The sequence below is a fragment of the Tamandua tetradactyla genome, chromosome 12 (assembly GCF_023851605.1).
Source record: "Tamandua tetradactyla isolate mTamTet1 chromosome 12, mTamTet1.pri, whole genome shotgun sequence".
NCBI classification, from domain to species: Eukaryota; Metazoa; Chordata; class Mammalia; order Pilosa; family Myrmecophagidae; genus Tamandua; species Tamandua tetradactyla.
In genome coordinates this window covers 52,924,122-52,949,050 of record NC_135338.1, presented here as the reverse complement: position 1 = coordinate 52,949,050, position 24,929 = coordinate 52,924,122, and the positions used below count along the sequence as shown (strand labels likewise).

The window sequence follows — 24,929 nt, the reverse complement described above, 5'->3', positions numbered from 1 at the left end:
GCGGAGGGGTGGGGCCAGGGGCGGGGCTGGAGGGGGCTGGTTCGGTACGGGGGCCGTTGGCTCTGGACAAATAAACATGGAGTCCATCTTCCACGAGAAAGTGAGTGTCCGCATTCGGTGGGGCGCTGCCTGCGGCGCGGTGGCGAGCTTGGAATGTAATATTGCCGTCTTCCGGAAGGCTGGGCTGGGTGGGACCTGAGTCGCCGTCGTCCCGGCTTTACGGGGCGAGGGGCCGCTCCCGAGCCGCCCGCCTCCTCCGCGCTGGGAGGGGAGCTTTCCTGCCCCACTCTTAACCCCAGAGGCCCCTGCCCCGGGATACCCAGGAGCCCAGAACCCGGGACTTCCGGGTATCCGGGAGGGAGTGAAAGCAGGGCCCGGGGCACTTCGGAGCACGAGTTAGGGATGGCACCGAATGGATTGGCTTCTGCATTTCTCCGCCAGTTTGCGTAACCTTTTCGAAAATTCATTCTCCACACCCTGTCGCCCACTCCCAGATTCTAGCTACATTCTCCTCGCGAAACCTCCCTGACCCTTCCCAACTCCAACTCACTCCTAGTCCTGGCAGAATTAACTTTTTCTTCTCTAGACTCCTCAGTCCTGTTTTAGACTTTCCCAAACACTTAGATCCTTGGGCTTCAAGTCTTTCTCCCGCTTTAGGTCCATGAGCTTCCCAAGCGCAAGGACCTTGACTCGTCCATATGTAGGGTTTGACACTTAAAGAAGTAAAGGAGGAAGCCCCGTACTCCCTCCTCGTCACAAGAATTTTTGTTACAGGATGTTTGGGTTTGGTTTCTTTGTGTACTCCCATCTTTCCTGTTTAGGAAGCCCGCTTTGTTACTAGATGATAGAAGTGGACTGGAATAATTTCGTTGTGGTGGTCTGCCTAGCCTATTCTCGCTTTGATTCTTAAATGACCACCCACTTGAAGTTATTGTTTGTGGCATGTGGAGAAACTCGTTTCTTTAAAAAAAATTTTTTTAAGATCTTTTCATTTAGGGTTTTTACATTTATGTACCTGGTCTTAAAATTTTGTTTGTATTGTGATAACAGAATCTCATCTTTGCTCACATACAATTATCAGTTCATTCGGGTATGAGTGAAACCTTCCTCAGGACAACTTTTGCAAATGATAACTTGTTTCATAACAGTTTCATGTTTGAAAAGGGTTACTGGTGAAGATGTTATTTATAGGAACATAGGGTTTTTGTTTTATTAAATACTTGTAAATGTTCACTTATGCAAGACATTTAAAAATACACACATATGCACATACATGACAAAGACAAGAAGCATAGTGACATATGGGATGCTATGTTTTATAGAACACATTTCAGAAAGTTTTGAAACTCGAGTTGACATTTTTATATGTTGGGGAGAAAGGACTCATAGGTATAGTTACTGTTGATCTTTTGACTTGGTTGAAATGAGTTATGAATCTTACACCAGAGGAATTCAGTTACTTGGTTAAGGAGATTTATGTGAAGAGAACCCTGCCTGTGCGTATTTTTGTTAATTTTCAAAGGGTTTGGTGGAGCATCAAGATGTTTCGATATGTAATATTTTAAGCGTTTTCACACACTGCTGCATGAGAATTAAACAGTGTATTTTAAACAATATTGATTGTTACTACTTTGGATAGATTTCTGTTATGTTTACTACTGAACCATGGGACCAAAAGAAGCTGGGCACTAGCCTAATCTTCCCTAAAAGAAGTCCACCCTCAACTATTAGCAGTGTACAGATTTAAAAAGTAGGCTCCCTGCCCAACTACCAACACATACGTTTCCCCGCATCCATTTATATATGCTTAGCGAATGAAGGCTCTTAAAGTTTTTCAGGCATGTTTTAAGAGTGTGGAAAGTACCTCCAACCATAAGGCCCATCATTAATCCCATACACGGACTTTTCTGGCAATGTATGTGCTTTATATGCCATTTTCCAGGGTATTCCCTTCCTCCCCCCAACCCCCCACTCCCTTTAACCCTTGCTAGGTCCTGGGTTTGAAGAGCCAGAGAGTCACTTTTAGCCTTGAAGTTGTGTAGGCAGGGATACCTGCCTTCAAAGGGCCTTGCAACAACTTTCACTTGGAGCATTGGCTTCCCAATTTTCAAAGTTGTCATTTTGAATATTCAGTAGAATGTAAACTCAATAACTGTGTGGCTGTCACATAGTAGGCACTCAATAAATATTTAATGAACCAAGAAAGTTCTTTCAGCATTAGATGTGTATGATGCTGTTTATTTAAAGTAAGCAGTAGTTTAGGCCTTATAGATCATGTAGGGTCTCCATAGCATAGTCTTCATTGTTCTGTTTTGTTTCCAACCATTAAAAAATGTGAAAACAATTCTTAGCTACTAGCATGGTTCGAAATTGGCATGTGGGCTGTAGTTTGCTGACCCCTATCTTAAATCCTAATACTAAATGGCTGCTAACTGCTGGCTGGGGTGTTTGGTTTTAGTTCTGGAGACTGCCTTCTGTCATTTTTCTTATTGCTTCCTTTGCTGACTACTCTTGATGTGGTCACTGTGCCATCTGATTTTGGTAACTTTTAATGTAATGTGAACTGGGAGTGATAACCAGACTTGTTGAAGGCATATTTAAAGATAGTAAAAAGATGCTGAACATTGACATAGTGATATTTGTTATGCCATCTTTAGAATTTTTGAGGTTTAGGAAGAACCAAATTCCATATAAGTAAGTGACTTGTTGTGGTAATGGCACAAACTGAATCCACTGGCCTGGTTGTGAACCCACAGCTACTATCTGTGTGATCCTCAGCAAGTTACTTATCTCTGTGATAGTTTCTTCTTCCATAGCATGAAGATAAGGTGTCTACCTCAAATTTATGAGTGCTTAGCATGCTGTCTGGCATAAAGTCAGTGCTATAGGAGTGTTGACCATTGTTTGCTGAATCTTGTAATGAGTGAGGGACACTAAGAGGAGGTGAAGAACTGCTGCTGGATTGATTACTTGCCTTTGATTCATCCATTTCTGAGGCACCCTTAGATTTTTGCCTGGTTTCTGTTTTGGTTAGTAGTATCACTGGGTGTTTGAACTAGTTTCACGTTGATCTTGAAATCTTTTGGGGGGAAGTGATTTGATTGCAGTTCCTTTTTGTGTTGTTGTAAGATATTTGGTAGAAGTGGAGATTCAGTTTGCTCAATTTCTGATTCTGTCATCACAAGACAATAAAGTCTGAGCCTGAAATCATGGGATTGAAATACTTATTCTAGCAAATCAGAGTTCTGTTTGATTTTGGTTAAAGCTTAATAATGACTGATGATTCATAAAGAGGAGGCTGGGAATAGTTTCTTGGGGAAAATACACCATCTTGGGTGACACCATTGTATGATATTTTTCGGTCCATATAGACTTTGATTCATTTTATGACTTAAAAAGCAATTTCAGATTTGGGCTGGACAGTCTGTGCTTTGAATCATTTTTCCTTCCATTAAATCATAGTAGAAGTACAGGACTTGCTGATATTATTTCCTATAGCTATACAGTTTTATTAGACAAAGTTTACTTTTAAATGCTCATTTTTCATATTTTAAAGATAATTTTAATATAGATTTTTTTGATCAGATATTTTACTGTCATTAAATCTGTGATATTAGTATGATGACCATAGTTTGAGAAACCCAAACTATGAGGCATGTGGCCTGTCAGCAGGACAGAAGATTAGTTTTAATATTGTTCCCAGAAAATCCATTGCTGGTCACCAGTTTAAGTAGTTCTTGACGTGTAAAATAGCTGTTTCTTACCAGAGCCTTTTTTGTTGTTGTTTGGACTTTTTTTTTAATTAACTGTAACACATATAGGAGTACACAAATCTGAGTTTTTTCACAAAGTGAACATTCATGTATAAACAACACTTAGATCATTTACCTGCAACCTAGCAGCTCCTCTTGTACCTCTTCCAGGCACTGACTTTCCCTCCACACCCTCCGCTGCGAGGGTTACCACTGTCCTAAATTCTAACATCATGGATTATTTTTGCCTGTTTTTTATGTTTTTGATTTTGTTTTTTAGTTTGTATTGAAGTAACATATATACGACATACAATTTCCCATTTTAACTACTTTCAAATATACAAGTCAGTGGTATTAATTAAATTCACAATGTTTTGCCACCATCACCGGTTTCACTTATTTTTGAGCTTATGTGAATAGAATCATACAGTGTGTACTCTTTTGAACATGTCTTCTTTTATTTAACATTGGTATAGTTAATTCATTCTTGTGGATGTATAGTATTCCTTTGTAAATGTATTTTATTCTTTCTACTTTGATGAAGCTCTCATAATGGCAGCCATTATGAGTAGAGTTTCTATTGACAGTGTTATACAATGTCTTTTGGTAAATGTATATTTATGTGCAACAGAAATATGTGCATTTCTGTTGCATTATGTAACTAGGAGGAAAAGTGCTAGAATGTAGGGTATGCATATGTTGAGTTTTAGTTTTTAACATTTTTTATTAGAGGAGATGTATGTTTACAGAAAAACCATACAGAGCATAGAGTTCTCATATACTGCCCTCTAACCCCACCCCCACACAGTTTTCCCTGATGCTAATGCTTTGCATTAGTGTGGAACCTTTGTTACAATTTATGAAAGAGTAGTGTTATAATTGTACTATTAACTATAGTCTGTAGTTTACATGAGTTCGCTGTTTGTGTTTTACAGTCCTATGATTTTTTTGCAGTTTTCTAGTAATATATATACAACCTAAAATTTCCCCCATTTAGCCTTATTAAATATATAATACAGTGCCATTAATTACGTTCACAGTGTTGTGCTACCATCACCACCATCCTTTACCAAAACTTATGCATCACCCCAAGCAAAAATTTTCTCCCAAGTAAGCATGAATTCCTCATTTCCTACCCCTATTGGGGCCACTGGTAACCTATATTCTTGTCTGTTCTAGTTTCTGACTCTACGAATTTATCTAATTATTTCATATCAGTGAGGTCATACAATACTTGTCCTTTTTTGGTTTGGCTATTCATTCAACATGATATCTTTAAAGTTCATACATGTTGTCACATGTATCAGAACTTTGATCCTTTTCATGATTGGATAATATTCCACTATATGTATATACCACATTTTGCTTATCCATTCATCTGTTGATGGACACTTGGGTTGCCATCTTTTGGCAGTTGTGAATAATGCTGACATCGACATCACAAATATCTGACTCAGTTCCTCCTTTCAGTTCTTTTGAGTACAAAGCTAGAAGTAGGATTGCCAGGCGTTATGGTGATTCTGTATTTAATTTTGTTAAGAACTGACAAACTGTCCAGCGGCTGCAGCACTTTACATTCCCACCAGCAATGAATGAGTGTTCCTAATTTTCACATCCTCTTCAATATTTATTTTCTTTTTTTAGTAGTAGCCTTTCTAATGGGTATGAAATGGTATCTCATGGTGGTTTTCATTTGCATTTCCTTAATGGCTAATGATGTTGAGCATCTTTTCATGTGCTTTGTGGCCATTTGTAATCTTGTTTGGAAAGATGTCTAGTCAAGTCTTTTGCCCATTTTTAATTGGGTTGTCTTTTTATTTTTAAGTTGTAAAAAATCTTTATATTATATATATTTATTTTTAAGTTGTAAGAATTCTTTATATTATATATATCCAAACCATTATTGGATAAGTGGTTTCCCAACATTTACTCCCATTCTGTAGGCTTCTTTTTACCACTGTGATGAAGTTCTTTGATGGACACAAGTTTTTAATTTTGATGAGGTCCCATTTATCTGTTCTTTCTTTTCTTGCCTAATTGTTCTACTTAGAATTTCCAATGCAATGTTCAGTAACAGTGGTGACAGCAATGTCTTTATCTTGTTCCTAAAAGCTTTCAGTCTTTTACCATTGCATATGATGTTAGTGTGATTTTTTTCTACATTCCCTTAATCATGTTGAGAAAGTTTCCTTCTAGTCCTAGTTTTTGAATGTTTTTATGAATAAGGGATACTGGGTTTTGTCAGATAACTTTTCTTTATCAACTGAGGTGATCTTGTGTTTTTTTTTCCTTCATTCTAGTAGTTCATTATTACATTAATTGGTTTTCTTATGTTGAACCACCCTTACATTTCTGGGATAAATTCCTCTTAATCACGGTATATAATTTTTTTAATCTGTTGGAGTCAGCTTGCTAGTATTTTGTTGAGGATTTTTGCAGATGTATTCATAGGGAAAGTTGGTCTGTGATTTTCTTTCTTGTGGTATCTTTATATAGCTTTGGTGTTAGGATGGTGTTGGCCTCAAAGAATGAGATGGGAAGTGGTCCCTCCTCTTCAATATTTTGGAAGAGTTTAAGTACGATTGGTGTTAATTCTTGAAATGTTTAGTAATAAAATTCACTAGTGAATCCATCTCCTCCTGGGCTTTTTTGTTGTTGTTGGGAGGCTTTTGATTACTGACTTAATATTCCTGTTGCTTGTCTGTTGAGATCTTCTGTTTCTTCTTCTGTCAATATAAGTTTGTTTCTAGGAATTTCTTTCATCTAGGCTATCTATTTTTTGGCATACGGCTGTCCTTGGAAATATCCTTTTATACTCCTCTTTATTTCTCTGGAATCAGAAGTAATGTACCCTCTTTCACTTCTGATTTTAGTTATTTGCATCCTTTCTCCTTTTTTCTTTCTTTTCTAGCTAAGGATTTGTTGATTTTACTGATCTTTTCAAAGAACCAACTTTTAGTTTTCTTGATCCTCTCTATAGTTTCTTTGTTGATTATTTCATTTATTGCTACTCTAAACTTTGTTTCTTTCCTCTGCTCACTTTAGTTTAATTTACTCCCTTTTTCTGTCTTCTAGTTGTAAGGTTAGATTTCTGTTTTGAGATCTTCTTTATCAACATAAGTCTTTAGAGCTATGAATTTCTCTCTCAGGACTGACTCTACTATATCCCACAAGTGTTTCTATGTTGTATTTTCATTTGCCTCAAGATAACTTTCTAATCTCTCTTGTCCTTTCTTCCTTCACCCATTGGTTGCTGAAGAATGTGCTATTTAATTTCCACATTTTTGTGAATGGTCCACTTCTCCATCAGTTACTGCTTTTTTTTTTTTAACTTTTTTATTGTATAGTATAATATATATACAAAGCAAAGAAATAAAAAAGCAGTAGTTTTCAAAGCACTCTTCAACAGGTGGTTACAGGACAGATCAGAGTTTGTCATGGACTACCATATGATCCTCTCGTATTTTTTCCCTCTAGTAGCTCCAGAATACAGGAGGCTAAAGGGTTTAAGTATTTTTTATCATCATGATTGACTTTTTCCTTCTTTTTGTGAAAAATAACATACATACAAAAAACTATACATCTCAAAGCACAACACCACAATTAGTTGTGCAACATATTTCAGAGTTTGACATGGGTTACAATTTCACAATTTTGGGTTTTTACTTCTAGCTGAATCCAAAATACTGGAGACTAAAAGAGATATCAATTTAATGATTCAGCATTCATATTCATTTGTTAAATCCTGTCTTCTCTGTATAACTCCACCGTCACCTTTGATCTTTCCATACCTCTCTTTAGGGGTGTTAGGGTCTGTCACTAATATGGGGTAGGGACTTGGAACTATCTGATTTTCTGAAGAGGCTAGGCTAGATTTCAGGACTTATCTGGACCAGGGACCCATCTGGAGGTTGTCAGTTTCTGGAAAGTTACCCCAATTCATAGAACCATTGTGGAGTCTTATGTATTGCCCTAGGTGTTAAGATTGGCTGGAATGATCCTGGTTGGGGGTTGGCAGGTTATGATAGGTAGCAAGGTCTACCTGAAGCTTGTGTAAGGGCAACCCCCAGAGTAGCCCCTCAGCTCTATTTGAACTCTCTCTGCCAGTGATAATTTATTAATTATACCTTTTTCCCCCTTTTGGTCAGAATGTAATTGTTGATCCCATAGTGCCAGGCCTGGATTCATCCCTGGAAGTCCTCTCCCATGTCACCAAGGAGACTTTCAACCCTGGATGTCTAGTCCCACGTAGGGGGGAGGGCAGTGATTTCACTTGCAGAGTTGGGTTTAGACAGACTGAGGTAACATCTGAGCAACAAAAGAGGTCCTCCAGAAGTAACTCTTAGGCATGCCTATAGGTAGTTAAGCTTCTCCACTACCTACATAAGTTTCATAAGAGTAAGCTTCATGATCGAGGGCATGGCCTATTGATATGGGTGTCCCTAAAGTTTGACGCAGTATCAGGAGATCCCTGATGGTAAGGTTTAATAGTTCAATATTCTTTCTCCCCTTGCTCAGGGGACTTTGCCAATACTTTCTGATTATCTGCTTAATATATTCTAGAATGTTTCCAGGCATTACAGTAATCTATGCAGGATTAAAGGACCTCTTTCTTATTTTGTGCTGCCTGTGTTTCAGTTGTTCAAATGAGCTATGCAGATAGGTTGAATTAGATTATACACTACAGTAAATTTCAGTTCCAGATAAACCTTTCTTTCGATGGTCTCCAAGAGTATGTGTGGTTCTAAAATATAGACACTGTCTTCCTTACCCTTGTGTTCTGAATTACTTTAACCCCAACCTGTTCAGCCTCGTTCTTATCTCTAAATACCAGATTATATATATAAAACAGCCTCTCAAAATCCGAAAATAATAATCACCACTCTAGACTTAATGTGTCTGCTCTAAAAGCTTACAATCGAGGCCCCTGTTTTCTTATAAGCATTTTCTAAAGTTGACCATACCATCGTTGTTTTTTTCTTTCTGTCTTCTTTTATCTTACCAAATGTCCCACATGTTCATTCACATTATTGCATGCCTCACAACTTTGTTCCTTTTTGTAGCAGCACAACCTTCATTCCTAAGTATACACCATTATTAGCCAGTATAATTCTCCATCAGTGCATCCTTCAGCCACTTGCATTCATTGGGCATCATATAGAGGACCCAAAGTCCATGGTCCATCAGCTTTCTCAATTTTAGGTAATTTCATTGTTCCCAAGAGTAAGAAAACCAATAAACACACCCTCACCAAACAGGAAATCTAAACCTCCTCTTAACTTTTGTCCCTCACCCCATTATTTACCTCTGCTGTTGCTGTGGTTGTGCTGATGGTTTACTTTTGAACATAGCCCATAGCATACAATAGCAGTTTTCCCCCTGTACCCTGGACTTAAACGCTCTTTATATAAGAATCATATCTTTGAAGTAATTCTTGCGAGAACTGATTCATATTTCTAGTTTGAATCAGTGGAACACATTGGTCTGTACAACCCCCTTTCAATCTTGTTCATCTTCAATATGGTAATATTACTTATAGAGCCACTAGAGAACCACCTTCGCTCCTATCTATTCCCTCCTGTCTATTCAACCACATTAGCTAACAGTTCACCCATCTCTAGTCTATGTATTTCTAAGTCCCCTATATTCTGTATTATAAGCCTCTGATTATACCTTTATGCTGGTCCTAAAAGTGGAATCATATAGTATCTGTCCTTTTGTGTCTGGCTAATTTTGCTCACATTATGTCCTCAAGGCTCATCCATCTTGTCATGTGCTTCCGGATGTCATTTTGTCTTACCGCTGCATAATATTCCATCGCATGTATGTACCACATTCTTTTGGTCTGCTCGTCTGTTGATGGGCATTTGGTTTGTTTCCATCTTTTGGCGATTGTGAATAATGCTGCTATGAACATCAGTGTGCAAATGTCTGTTTCTGTCGTTGCTTCCAGCTCTTCTGAGTATATACCAAGTAGGTCTATTTCTGGGTCATAGGGCAGCTCAATATTTAGTTTCTGAAGGAACTGCCAAACAGTCTTCCATAGTGACTGCACCATTATACATTCCCACCAGCACTGCATAAGTGCCCCGGTTTCTCCACATCCTCTCCAACATTTATAGTTTTCTGTTTGTTTAGTAGCAGCCACTCTTATAGGTGTGAGGTGGTATGTCATTGTAGTCTTGATCTGCATTTCCCCTATAACCAATGAAAACAATCCTCTTCTCATGTGCTTTTGGGCCATCTGTATTTATTCTTCAGAAAAATGCCTGTTCATATCTTTAGTCTATTTTACAATTGGATTGTTTATTCTTTTTCTGTTGAATTGTATGATTTCTTTGTGTATACAAGAAATCAAACCTTTGTCTGATACGCGATTTCCAAATATTTTCTCCCATTGAGTTGGCTGCCTCTTCCCCTTTTTGTCAAAGTCTTTTGAGGTACAGAAGCATTTGATTTTGAGGAGTTCCCGTTTGTCTGTTTTTTCTTTTGTTGCTTGTGCTTTGTGTGTAAAGTTTAAGAAGCTGCCTCCTATTACTAAGCCTTGAAGCTATTTCCCTACATTTTCTTCTAGAAGCTTTATGGTGCTAGTTCTTCTATTTAGGTGTTTGATCCACTTTGAGTTAATTTTTGTGTAGGGTGTAAGATAGGGGTCCTCTTTCATTCTCTTGGCTATTGATATCCAGTTTTTCCATGTCTAATTATTGAAAAGACTATTTTGTCCCAGGTCAAAGAATTTGAGGGCCTTGATAAAAATCAGTTGACCATAGATTTGGTGGTCTATTTCTGTACTCTTGACTCAATTCCATTGGTCAGTGCTTCTGTATTTGTGCCAGTACCATGCCTTTTTGACCACTGAGGCTTTATAATAGGTTTTAAAGTCAGGGGCTGTTAATCCTCCCACTTCATTCTTCTTTATTAGGATGCTTTTAGCTATTCAGGGTCTCTTTCCCTTCCAGTTGAATTTGGTAGTTAGCTTTTCCAAATCTTCAAAGTATGTTGTTGGAATTTTGATCGGTACTATGTTGAATCTGTAGATCAATTTGGGGAGAATTAACATCTTAAGTATATTTAGCCTTCCTGTCCATGAGCAGGGAATGTCTTTCCACCTATTTAGATCTCCTTTGATTTCTTTTAACAATGTTATGTAGTTTTCTGTGTACAAGTTTTTTTACATCTCTAGTTAAGTTCATTCTTAAGTATTTGATTGTTTTAGTTGCTATTTTAAATGGAATTTTTACCTTAACTGACTCCTCAGCTAGGTCATTGCTTATGTATAGAAATGTTACTGATTTTTGCACATTAATATTATTATATTCTACTACCTTGCTAAATTTGTTTATTAGCTCAAGTATCTTTGCTGTAGATTTCTCAGAATCTTCCAAATTAGGTATCATGTCATCTGCAAATAATAAGAGTTTTACTTCTTCCTTTTCAATTTGGAGGCCTTTTATTTCTTTTTCCTGCCTGATTGCTCTAGCTAGAACTTCTAGCACAATGTTGAATAATAGTGGTGACATTGGGCATCCTTGTCTTGTATCTGTTCTTCGGGGGAAAACTTTCAATCTCTCTCCATTGAGTACAATGCTAGCTATCAGTTTTTCACATATTCCCTTATCATACTGAGATATTTACCTTTGATTTCTATCTTTTGAAGTGTTTTAATCAGAAAAGGATGCTGAATTTTGTTGAATGCTTTTTCAGCATCAGTTGAGATGATCATGTGATTTTTCTCTTTTGATTTGTTAATATGCTGTATTACATGAATTGATTTTCTTGTGTTGAACCATCCTTGCATTCCTGGTATAAACCCCGCTTGGTCATGGTGTATAATTCTTTTAATGTGCTGTTGGATTCAGTTTGTTAATATTTTATTGAGAACTTTTGCATCCATGTTCATTAGGGAGATGGCCTGTAGTTTTCCTTTCTTGTAGCATCCTTACCCAGTTTTGGTATTAAAATGATATTAGCTTCATATAATGAATTTGATAGAGTTCCTTTTTCCTCAATTATTTGAAAAAGTTTGAGCAGGATTCGTGTTAGTTCTTTCTATAATGTTTGATAAAATTCCCCTGTGAAGCCATCTGGCCCTGGACTTTTCTTTGTAGGAAGATTTTTGATGATTAATTGAATTTCTTTACTTGTGATTAGTTTTGTGAGATCTTCTGTTTCTTCCTGAATCAGTGTAGCTTGTTTGTGCGTTACCAGGAATTTGTCCATTTCATGTAAGTTGTCTAACTTGTTGGCACATAGTTGTTTATAGTATCCTCTTAAGATTTCTTTTATTTCTTGAGGGTCTGTGGTAATGCACCCCTTCTCATTTCTGATTTTGTTTATTTGCATCCTCTCTCTTTTTTTCTTTGTCAGTCTTGCTAGTGGTGCATCAATTTTATTGATTTTCTCAAAGAACCAACTTTTGGATTTTTTTATTCTTTCTATTCTTTTGTTCTCCCATTCATCTCTGCTTTAATCTTTGTTATTTCTCTTCTTCGGTCTGCTTTGGGGTTAGTTTGTTGTACTTCCCCAAGTTCCTTCAGGTGTACTGTTAAGTCCTCAATTTTTGCTCTTTCTTGTTTTTTAATACAGGCATTTAGGGCCATAAATTTCCCTCTCAGCATAGCCTCTGCCACATCCCATAAGTTCTGATAAGTTGTGTTCTCATTTTCATTCATCTCCAGACAGCTACTGATTTCTCCAGCAATTTCTTCTTTGACCTACTGGTTGTTTAAGAGTGTGTTATTTAATCTCCATATATTTGTGAATGTTCTCATTCTTTGGTGGTTATTGAGGTCCAGCTTCATCCCATAAGATCAGAGAAAGTGCTTTGAATAATTTCTTTTATTTCTTGAGGGTCTGTGGTAATGCACCCCTTCTCATTTCTGATTTTGTTTATTTGCATCCTCTCTCTTTTTTTCTTTGTCAGTCTTGCTAGTGGTGCATCAATTTTATTGATTTTCTCAGCAGGCAAAATTAATTTTCTATTCTTCCTCTTCTTGTCCTTTTCTTATTTCTGTATTTTATCTATTATCTCCATACTGCAAGAAAAAATATAAAGTTTGGTATGCAAAGAAAAAGCATCCTCTAGAGCCAAAATGTAATACAGTCGCATTTTATTGAATATGTTGTTTCCTGTACATTTTGGGTCATAGCACTGATTCATCCAGTTCAGTACTGGATTTAGCAGTGGTTACTAGAGACGTTTTATAGGAGATGCATTTTCCATCCATGATGCTAAGGTCTGAACATTCATATCTTCCCTCAAACAAATTATCTCTGGATTCTGTCTCCTCTTGGATAGTGAGTTCTATAAGAATTCTACCTATTGTGTAAAGCTGTGCTTTATATTACTTTTTCTTAAACTACTTCTTTCAGTCACTAGTGAAAGATCCCTAATTCTGAGATTTGGTGAACATATTCTTGAACATCCTGTGTAAATCCTTTGTGGTTTAGTAGGCTTTGAGCGTATTTCCTCTCAGCTTTTATCTTTTCAGATGTTCATCTTTTTTAACCTGCTGTCATTTGGGAGATTTCCATCCTCTTAAATCATAGAATTTGTTTTATTTATTAGACCATTCTTGAGGTATAGTAGTTGAACTGCACAAATGTATTCATATGTAAACACAATCTTGTTTTTTTCCCATTTGTGTATGTTCAATTTAGTAATCTATTAAATTGACTTAAAAATCATTTTGAGTCACCTCTAAAAGTTACTTTGCTAATCTTTTAGAAATTCCAATGACAAGAATAAAGTTTAATTTTAATAATAATCAGGGATGGAAGTTGTTTCTGAAAATATAAAACACTTATAATATTTTGTGGTTCATTTTGGATACTATCCAATATTACACTCTAATTGTTGGATCATAGCAGCAGGACTATATGCTATAATTTGTAATGTCTTCATGAATAAATTAAAACTTGTTTGTTTAGCCCTAAATATAGCACTTAAGAAATTAAAGGAGGAAGTATTTTTCAAAGACAGAAACATTTTAGTTTGCAAAATATTTTGCTTTAATTTTTTATAATTGGATATAAGTATAAAAATAGATAATAGAGTGGTTTATAAGTTTAATAAATCTCTTTATGATAAGATTTGTTTGCTTCCAGCAGTTATTGTGAAGTAGCAAATTGAGAAGGTATTAACTCTTAGCCCTGAGCTTCAAAATTACCAAAAAGCACCCTAATTGTTGAAACTATTTAAATTTGAGATGGCCTTAGCTACTATTTTTGCTTCTTCAAGGATCCCAGTATGAACCTCAGATGACAGTGAATGAATTTGTTTTATTAAACCACAATTTACAACTACTAGTTGCTTTGCGTGGGTGCCTTTGGTATGTTTAAAGCTTTGTCATTAACAGGTATATAAATATTAATGTTATCATCATTGAAATCCCACAGAACAGACATTACACATTTCCATGGTTTCTTTTTTGTTGTTGCTTTTAATGGCCATTGTTTTTGTCCAAGTAAAATGAAAAATTCTCCCCCATTTGTTTGAAGTGCTCATCACAGTTGGCTTTCAGCCTTGATCTACTTTTATCAGCCTTCATCTCCTTTTACTCCTGCTACCTCTAACAAGTCTCATACTAAGAATTTAATGATTCATATTTGGCCAGAAATCCTGATAATCTTTGTGAATAATATAACATACAAATCCCTTTCTGTAAAATAAACAGGAAGTATTACTGATTTAGTACAACTATCTGCTATTCTGTGCTTACACTATAGAATAAAGGTTTGGTCAAGTCAAAGTAGTAATGATAAAATGTCAAACATTCAAGTGGTTAGGACTCACTGCCCTTCCAGTTTGATCATTCGTAGGATATTTTGAAAAAAAAGCTGATTATTGTTCTGTTGCCTGTGTGAACAGTATGGGAGTTCTGAGAGTGAAGGAGTTACTGAAAGGGTCACTTTGATATGTTTTTCAGAGAATATGATATTTTGGCAAATAAGGCTTTCCTGACCAAACTATAGTCTGCTTCTTGAAGACTATTCAGGAAAATTAACCCCTAGATAAAGCACTAACATTTTTTGAGAACATGCTCTATATTCTATATCCATTATCTCATTTTATCCTCAAAAATCACTCAATGATTAAAGTCCTATTATTAATCACATTTTATAGATGGAGAAACTGATGTGAAATTATCCAAGGTCACATAACTCTTAAGTGGATAGAAAGATGATTTGGTCACTACTTTTTGTGATTCCAGAGCCCACGCCCTTAATCACTGCATGCTGTACTCAGGGTACTGCATAGATAGGCATTTGCTTCAGTATATTTTGCTTGATATCTCTCCTTGCTCTGGCCACAAATAAGGCATGAGTTTCACAAATTGGCACAGTCCTTGGAATGACTGTTTGTTGTGACATCAGCTGACAGCTATTCAAGGCAGCCCATAGTAAGGAAATAAAAATCTCACTCTATCTCTCTCTACCTATTTGGGGGAAGTCGGAACTGCATGGATAGTGAAGGAAACCTCTTTAAGAGACTTCAGTCCAGAAAGCAGCTTATCTGGTTCAGAATCACCAAAAAATTGTTAATAATTCCTCCTCTCCCCTTCCCCCAAGAAAAATTTAAGTTTCAAATAATGATGCCTTATTGGAGATTTTTCTTAACTGGCAACAATATTTCAAACCTCCTTGTCTTCGCTATTCTGAGCTCTATGAATTCTTTCTGTCAGAGGGGGAAAAAGAATTCTGCTTCTCTGACAAGTCAGGGTGATAACAGTTGTTGAGTATCAGCTGAAGAAAGAAGACAGTAAATGCTGAAGAAACTCATGGACTGGGGCCAAAAATTCTTCCTACCGTTGAAACATTTTTCTTCACTGAAGAACCTGTTCACTCATGATAGAAGTTAAATTTCCCAAGACTTTTATATTGAGTCTTCTGAAGACGGCTATTTCTAATTGACCATCTCCAGAGCTAGTGTCTCTGTCTTCTGCCACATGGAATGACAGCAGAATTAATGGGGCTGTTATGAATTGGCTGGCAGAGAAGAGGACTTCTCTAGAGGTACTTGCCTGCATGCTTCTACCAAAGAACTAAAAGTCTATGAGTCTTATCTGCCCTTAACAAAGAGAAGGACTTTATAATACAAGATTATTAACAAGAGGAGGTAGTCCTGAAAATGAGTCCTTGAAATAATCAGTAATGATTGAACTGCTAGGCTATCAATTGTGTAAAGACTAGCCTGATTTATAGTGATTGTTGACAAATGAACAATGCTAACTTATGACTTGTATATATAAAACATTAAAAATATGCAGTATTTTTTTAAAAGCACTAATATCTTAATAGAATAGTAGGACTTTCCTGATTGATCAAAGGAGCCATATGTCAATGCTTTAAAAAAAAATGTAATTTTCAGAAAGCAGATGTAATGTAAGTAATAGAATAAACCCTAGAGTCTGATCCTGGTCCTTTTATTTTTTGGCTGTGTTACCCTTGACAATTTCATTTAACTACTCTTAATAATTTGATAAAATATTGAAGTAAACATTGAATTACACAATGAAAAATCATTTTTCAGTTTTTCTGATTATGTCAAGGAGAAAGCCTCAGTTTGGTATCAAGATATCTTTAATAGGTTTCTAACATTGGATCGTTGTTGGGGAAGATTTAAGACGGAAAGCAGTTATCATTCTTTAAAACCTCTCTAATAATCTCACTGTTCAACAGAAATCTGACTTTGGTTCAGAGCTCTCCATAAACAATAGTGTCTATATAGGATTTAATAGCATGATTTTGTTTTCAGTGGATTTAAGTTTATGGTTATCATCTATAAATAAATTCATTAAGTTTTAAAAAGTGATTTAATTTTTTAATAGTCAATTGTGTAGATAGAATATATATATACATATATGATAAAAATCATAAAAGAGATACAAAATGACTAAAGTTTAGAAAACACTGAATAAGATTATGTGTACGATCTCTTTTAGATTTAAATTCTTTTGAATATGTGTTCTGTTAAAAATTTTATATTGTGACTGTTTAAAAGAAGGAATCTTCTAACAGCATGTACTATCTTACCTTTCATTTTGAAATATATCATTATTTTAAGGAAACTCAACTTTTATTCTATATGAATTTTTTCATTTTTAGATATAAACACCCTTTTCTTACTATTTTGCTGAACAATTGAGTGTTAATATCTTTTTTTGATAACATGTTTGTTGATGATAGTATTTTCTTTTATTTTTTCACTGAAAGCAGTCTAGCTCTCCATGAGGTTTTTGAACAAGAAATTTTTTTTAATTAATTAAAGAAAAAAAGAAATTAACACATTTAGAAATCATTCCATTCTACATATGCAATCAGTAATTCTTAACATCATCACATAGATGTATGATCATCATTTCTTAGTACATTTGCATCGATTTAGGAAAAGAACTAGCAAAACAACAGAAAAAGATATAGAATATTAATATAGAGAAAAAAATAATAATAATAATAATAAATAAATATATATATATAAAGGAAAAAGAAAAAAACAAAAGACACAAACAAACAAAGAAACAAAAAAAAACTATAGCTCAGATGCAGCTTCATTCAGTATTTTAACATAATTACATTACAATTAGGTATTATTGTGCTGTCCATTTTTGAGTTTTTGTATCTAGTCCTGTTGCACAGTCTGTATCCCTTCAGCTCCAATTACCCATTATCTTACCCTGTTTCTAACTCCTGCTAGTCTCTGTTACCAATGACATATTCCAAGTTTATTCTCTAATGTTGGTTCACATCAGTGGGACCATACAGTATTTGTCCTTTAGTTTTTGGCTAGACTCACTCAGCATAATGTTCTCTAGATCCATCCATGTTATTACATGCTTCATAAGTTTATTCTGTCTTAAAGCTGCATAATATTCCATCGTATGTATATAATACAGTTTGTTTAGCCACTCGTCTGTTGATGGACATTTTGGCTGTTTCCATCTCTTTGCAATTGTAAATAACGCTGCTATAAACATTGGTGTGCAATGTTTTGTGCCTGTTTTGTGCCTCAGCATATGATCTATCCTGGAGAATGCTCCATGAGCACTAGAGAAGAATGTTTATCTTGTTTTGGGGTGCAGTGACCTATATATGTGTGTTAGGTCTAATTCATTTATCAATTATTTAACTTCTCTATTTCCTTGTTGATCTTCTGTCTGGTTGTTCTGTCTATAGAGAGTGGTGTATCGAAGTCTCCTACTATTATTGTTGAAACATCTATCGCTCCCTTCAGTTTTGTCAATGTCTGTCTTATGTACTTTGGAGGTCCTTGATTGGGAACATAAACATTTATAATTGTTTTATCTTCTTGGTGAGTTGACTTAATTAGTATATAGTATCTTTCTTTGTCTCTTTTGATGTCTTTACATTTAAATTCTGTTTTGTCTGATATTAGTATAGCTACTCCTGCTTTCTTTTGGTTGCAACTTGCGTGGACAATCTTTTTCTATCCTTTCATTTTCAATCTATTACAAGATGAGTCTCTTGGAAGTAGATATAGGCGGATTATACGTCTTAATCGATTCTGCCAATCTGTATCTCTTAATTGGTAAGTTTAGTCCTTTAACATTCAGAGTTATTACTGAAAAGGCATTTCTTTTTTTTTTTTATTTTTTTTATTAACGGAAAGAAAAAAAAAAAGAAATTAACACAACATTTAGAAATCATACCATTCTACATATGCACTCAGTAATTCTTAACATCATCACATAGATGCATGATCATTGTTTCTTAGTACATTTGCATCGGTTTAGAGGAACTAGCAACACAACAGAAAAAGATATAAAATGTTAATATAAAGAAAAGAAATAAAAGTAGTAATAATAGTAAAAAACAACAACAACAAACAAACCAACAAGCAAACAAAAACAAAAAAAACCCTATAGCTCAGATGCAGCTTCATTCAGTATTTTAACATGATTACTTTACAATTAGGTATTATTGTGCTGTCCATTTTTGAGTTTTTGTATCTAGTCCTGTTGCACAGTCTGTATCCCTTCAGCTTCAATTACCCATTGTCTTACCCTGTTTCTAACTCCTGCTGAACTCTGTTACCAATGACATATTTCAAGTTTATTCTCGAATGTCTGTTCACATCAGTGGGACCATACAGTATTTGTCCTTTAGTTTTTGGCTGGATTCACTCAGCATAATATTCTCTAGGTCCATCCATGTTATTACATGGTTCATAAGTTTATCTTGTCTTAAAGCTGCATAATATTCCATCGTATGTATATACCACAGTTTGTTCAGCCACTCTTCCGTTGATGGAGATTTCGGCTGTTTCCATCTCTTTGCAATTGTAAATAACGCTGCTATAAACATTGGTGTGCAAATGTCCGTTTGTGTCTTTGCCCTTAAGTCCTTTGAGTAGATACCTAGCAATGGTATTGCTGGGTCGTATGGCAATTCTATATTCAGCTTTTTGAGGAACCGCCAAACTGCCTTCCACAGTGGTTGCACCCTTTGACATTCCCACCAACAGTGGATAAGTGTGCCTCTTTCTCCGCATCCTCTCCAGCACTTGTCATTTTCTGTTTTGTTGATAATGGCCATTCTGGTGGGTGTGAGATGATATCTCATTGTGGTTTTGATTTGCATTTCTCTAATGGCCAGGGACATTGAGCATCTCTTCATGTGCCTCTTGGCCATCCGTATTTCTTCTTCTGGTAGGTGTCTGTTTAAGTCTTTTTCCCATTTTGTAATTGGGTTGGCTGTCTTTTTGTTGTTGAGTTGAACAATCTCTTTATAAATTCTGGATATTAGACCTTTATCTGATATGTCGTTTCCAAATATTGTCTCCCATTGTGTAGGCTGTCTTTCTGCTTTCTTGATGAAGTTCTTTGATGCACAAAAGTGTTTAATTTTGAGGAGCTCCCATTTATTTATTTCCTTCTTCAGTGTTCTTGCTTTAGGTTTAAGGTCCATAAAACCACCTCCAGTTGTAAGATCCATAAGATATCTCCCAACATTTTCGTCTAACTGTTTTATGGTCTTAGACCTAATGTTTAGATCTTTGATCCATTTTGAGTTAACTTTTGTATAGGGTGTGAGAGATGGGTCTTCTTTCATTCTTTTGCATATGGATATCCAGTTCTCTAGGCACCATTTATTGAAGAGACTGTTCTGTCCCAGGTGAGTTGGCTTGACTGCCTTATCAAAGATCAAATGTCCATAGATGAGAGGGTCTATATCTGAGCACTCTATTCGATTCCATTGGTCAATATATCTATCTTTATGCCAATACCATGCTGTTTTGACCACTGTGGCTTCATAATATGCCTTAAAGTCAGGCAGCGTGAGACCTCCAGCTTCGTTTTTTTTCCTCAAGATGTTTTTAGCAATTCGGGGCACCCTGCCCTTCCAGATAAATTTGCTTATTGGTTTTTCTATTTCTGAAAAATAAGTTGTTGGGATTTTGATTGGTATTGCATTGAATCTGTAAATCAATTTAGGTAGGATTGACATCTTAACTATATTTAGTCTTCCAATCCATGAACACGGTATGCCCTTCCATCTATTTAGGTCTTCTGTGATTTCTTTTAACAGTTTTTTTGTAGTTTTCTTTGTATAGGTTTTTTGTCTCTTTAGTTAAATTTATTCCTAGGTATTTTATTCTTTTAGTTGCGATTGTAAATGGGATTCGTTTCTTAATTTCCGCCTCAGCTTGTTCATTGAAAAGGCATTTCTTGATTCCACCATCTTTTTAAATTTTATTTGTCAAATCTGTATATTCTTTTCCCTCTTTCTCTTTGTATTCTTTAAATTACCCTTAGTGTCTCTCTTCAATTCTGTGCCCTCCTCCAGACCTCCCTCTCCTGTCTTTTTTTTTTTTTTTTTTTGCAGCCGGCAGATCTCCTTTTAGTGTTTATTGTAGGGCCAGTCTCTTGTTGACAGATTCTTTCAGGACTTCTTTGTCTGTGAAAACTTTAATCTCTCCCTCAGTTTTGAAGGACAGTTTGATTGGGTACAGAATTCTTGACTGGACTTCTTTCTCTTTCAGAATCTTGAATATCATACCATACCACTGCCTTCTCACCTCCAGGGTGCTAGTTAAGTAGTCTGAACTGAGGTTATTGCTTTTTAGTATCGCTCCATTGAATTTGGAGAAGATACATTGTATGATTTCAGTAATTTTGAGTTTGTTGAGACTTGTTTTGTCAATAGATTAACATATACTCTATCCTGGAGAATAATTCTTATGTACTAAAGAAGAAGGTGTCTTTTGTTGCTGTTGGGTGAAGGGTTCTATATATGTCTGTTTGTTTAGTAGGTTTATGGTATTTTTCAAGTCTCCTATTTCCTTATTGATCTTCTGTTTAGATGTTTTATTCATTACTGAAAGTGGTATATTGAAGTCTACTATTAATATAGAATAGTCTCTTTCTCCCTTTAAATTTGTCTCTATTGCTTCATATATTTTGGGGTTCTGCCATTAGGTTAAAGCAATTTATTATTGTTATGACTTCTTGTTGAATTGACCCCTCTAACAGTATATAGTGATAATTTTTTTCTTTCATAACAGTTTTTGACTTTAAGTGTATTTTAGTATTACTATCCCAGCTCTCTTTAGGTAAATATTTACATGGAATATTTTTTTCCATCCTTTCACTTTCAGCTTACCTGTGTCTTTTTAAATTTAGGATGAGTTGCTTGTAAATAGCATATATTTGGGTCTGGCTTTTTTATCCATTCTGCTAATCTCAGCCTTTTAACTGGATAGTTTAATCCATTCACATTTAAAGTAAGTACTGATAATGCATGACTTTCTTCTGTCATTTTGCTATTTGGTCTTTGTAAGTTTTATGCTCTCAACTATTCTTTTATTGGCTTCTTTCATGTTTATTTTATTTTTCTTTAGTGTGCCATTTTCAGTCCCTTCTATCTTTCTGGATGTATTTTTCACATATTTTCTTTGTGTTGCCTTGGGACTTAAATTTAACACCCTGGATCTAAAACAATCACATTTGATTCTATAGCAATTTAACTTCAAGAGCACACCCATGCACTCTACCTATACTCCTCTAGTCCCTCACCTTTTATTATATTGTTACAAATTATATCTTTATACATTGTATGTCCAAAGCCATAGAGATATAATTACTTTTGAGGCATTTGTGTTTTTGAAACTGTAAGAAGGGTGGCATTACATACAAAAAAAAATACAATATAGTAATACTGGCATTTATAATTATCCATTTCATTACCTTTACTAATGCTCTGTCTTCATCCCACTTTGATCCACTGTCCAGCATCCTTTCCTTTTAGTCTGAAGAACTCCTTTAGCGTTGCTTGTTGAGCAAGTCTATTAGTCACGTATTCCATAAACTTTTGTTTATAGGGGCATGTCTTTATCTTTTCCTCATTTTTGAAAGATAATCTCACTGGATAAATTTCTTGTTTGGCAACTGATTTCTTTCAGCACTTAAAACATTTCATCCTGTAAAACATATGGAATAAAAATAATAGGGGGAACAAATGTTAAAATAAATTTAGTTTGAAATGCTAGTGATCAATGAAAGGAAGGGGTATGTATGAATTCATTCATAGGTATGTATGATTTTTTTCTGTTTTCTTTTTGTTTCTTTTTCTGAATAGATGCAAACATTCCAAGAAATGATCGTGATGATGAATATGCAACTATGTGATTATATTGTGAATTACTGATTATATATGTAGAACAGAATGATCAAAAGTTAAGAATGTTTGCATGTGTTTGGTGTTTTTTGGTATTTAAAAAAAAGTAAAAAAAATTAATAAAAAAAGAAAGAAAACAAAAAAAATATTGCATCCCATTGCCTTCCTGCCTCCATGGTTTCTGTTGAGAAATGGGTACTTAATCTTATTGGGACTCCCTTGTACATACACATTGCTTTCCTCTTACACTGTTAGTAACGCTTTCCTTGACCTTGCCATTCAGCAAAGTAGTTTGACTACTTTCTATCTAGGTGTGGTTCTCATCAAGTTTATCCTGTTTGGGGTTCATTGGGATTCTTGAGTATTCATATTCATGTTTTCATTATCTTTGGAAATTTTTTCTGCCATTTGTTTTACTATTCCTTCTCTCCTTTCCCTGTTGGTCTCCTTTTGCAACTCATACAATGTATATATTGGTATGCTCAGTAGTATCCCACATGTCTCTTAGGTTCTGTTTGCTCTTTATTTTTTTGACTAGAATGGTTTATTGAATCTCCATACTGTTTTAAATTATTTTTAAAATTATTTTTCTTTCTGTTCTTTAGCCTGAATCATTTCAATTGTCTTGTCTTCAGGTTCACTGATTGTTTCTCCCAGCTCTAGTTGTTATTGAAACCCTCTGGGGAATTTTTCATTTCAGTTATTGTGGTCAATTCCAGCATTTCTGTTTGGTTCCTTTTGGTTCCTTTTTTTTTTTTTTTTTTTTTGTCTCTTTATTTAGACTCTCTTGATCCTTCATTGTTTTCCTAATGTCCTTTAGTTCTTTCTCTGTGTTTTCCTTTATCTTCTTGAGCATATTGAGGATTGTTTAAAAAATTCTTTGTGCAGTATATCCAGAGTCAATTGATGGTTTCTGGATTCTGAATTTTTATCCCGTTCGTTCAGATGGGCCATTATTTCCTGTTTCTTTGTTTGTCTTGTAGTCTTTTGTTGTACACCGTACATTTAATGTTTTAAAATGGCAGTTAGTCCCTGAATTGTGTTCCTTAAGATTGTTTCTAGGGAGCAATGTGCCAGAGATTTTCTTGAGTGCTGGAAACGAACACAAACAAATCAACTCAAAAAAAAACATCAAATCATGATCTTTGCAAATGGATCCTGCCTTGGCTGGTGCTGTGCTTCAGAGATTAGCCCTCCTATAAAGAGCATCAGCCTGAGACAGACAGGAAGTTCTCTACATAATTTCTGATCCCTGTATCTTTTCCTGGGCTTGTGCTTGTTTACAGCCTTAGGATTCCTCCATTTACAGGAATTAGAATACCTCCTCTACACCCCTCCTGGGTGCTGTAATGTGTGACTTAAAGCAAGTGAATCTTTGTCTCAGTCCTGTTTGACTTTATTGTTTCTTATACTTCTTAAGCTGTCTGCATTTTGCTTCTGCCTCCAGGGCAACTAAAGACGGGTTTCCTGGTTCATTTTCTCAGGATGCCAATCAATAAATTGGCACCAACATACAACCACCCCAGTATGTGCAGTGGGGTTACTGTTCTTCATTTAGAACTAGGCCAGGGACCCACAGTAGGAGCACTGGCTGCCTCCATACTACTCTGGGGAGGAGTTGGGAAAGGTGCCAGCCAGCGTGCTCCAAACTTCTTTCTTAAACTTTCTTGACTTGACACTTGTTCAGTTCCTGCAACCCTTTAACTGTTTCTTGTAATTTTGAGTAAATGACTTTGCCAGTTTTTGCTAGTTGTTTAAAGATTCCGAGGAGGGGGGAATGGCACTCTGGAGGGTCTTATGCCACCATCTTGGTTGGAAGGTATATATGTTAAGTTTTAGTAAATCCTCCAGGTAATACTCTGAGTGATAAATACTCCAAGTAATTTACTGATTTTCACTTCCACTAATAATATATGAGTTTACATGTCCATATATCCTCTCCAATAATTTAACCATTCCAGTGAGCATGTAAAGCATTGTGGTTTTTATACATATTTTCCTGATGACTAAAGAAGTTGAGGACATTTTTATATTTTCAGTCATTTGGCTATGCTTTTATGTGCATTGATTGTTTTTCTTGCCCATTTAGATCCCTTCAGTTCACATTACTTTATTCAGGGGGAATTTCCCTTTGGCAATAGGAATGCAGGTAGGAGGAAAAAGGTGGAGACAAGGAAGTGTTCTCTCAGGATTGTGACTATGATGTATTCCTTACCTAAATAGAAAGGTAAACTTAGCTCCCTGTTTATCTTCTACTCAGACTGTCTCAATTCTACCTTCATAATCCATCATATTCATATACCCTGTATCTTTTTTTTTATTTTTACTTATTTGTTTTTTAATTGACAGACCAAACAACATACAAGCACAAGCATTCTTAACATACAAACATTCCATATATAGTGTACAATCTGTAGCTCACAATATCATCACATAGTAATACATTCATCACCATGATCATTCCTATATCTTTTTTAATACCTGAATTTTGTTCCTAGAAAATTGATGCATTGGGAAGAATATGTCTTGCATGGTGATACT

At 35.5% G+C, this 24,929-nt stretch overlaps 1 protein-coding gene across 6 annotated transcripts in view; it reads left to right on the top strand.

Annotated features, from left to right (window-relative positions):
* Nucleotides 1–24,929, top strand: part of ATXN3 (ataxin 3) — a 56,495-nt gene continuing 31,566 nt past the window's right edge. For all 6 annotated transcript variants that reach the window (XR_013160431.1, XM_077123380.1, XM_077123382.1 and 3 more), the window contains exon 1: nucleotides 1–100. Coding sequence is in view for 5 of the 6 variants with exons in the window: in XM_077123380.1 (XP_076979495.1) it covers nucleotides 77–100 (24 nt within the window). In the remaining variant the exon portion in view is untranslated. The remainder of the gene's footprint in view (nucleotides 101–24,929) is intronic.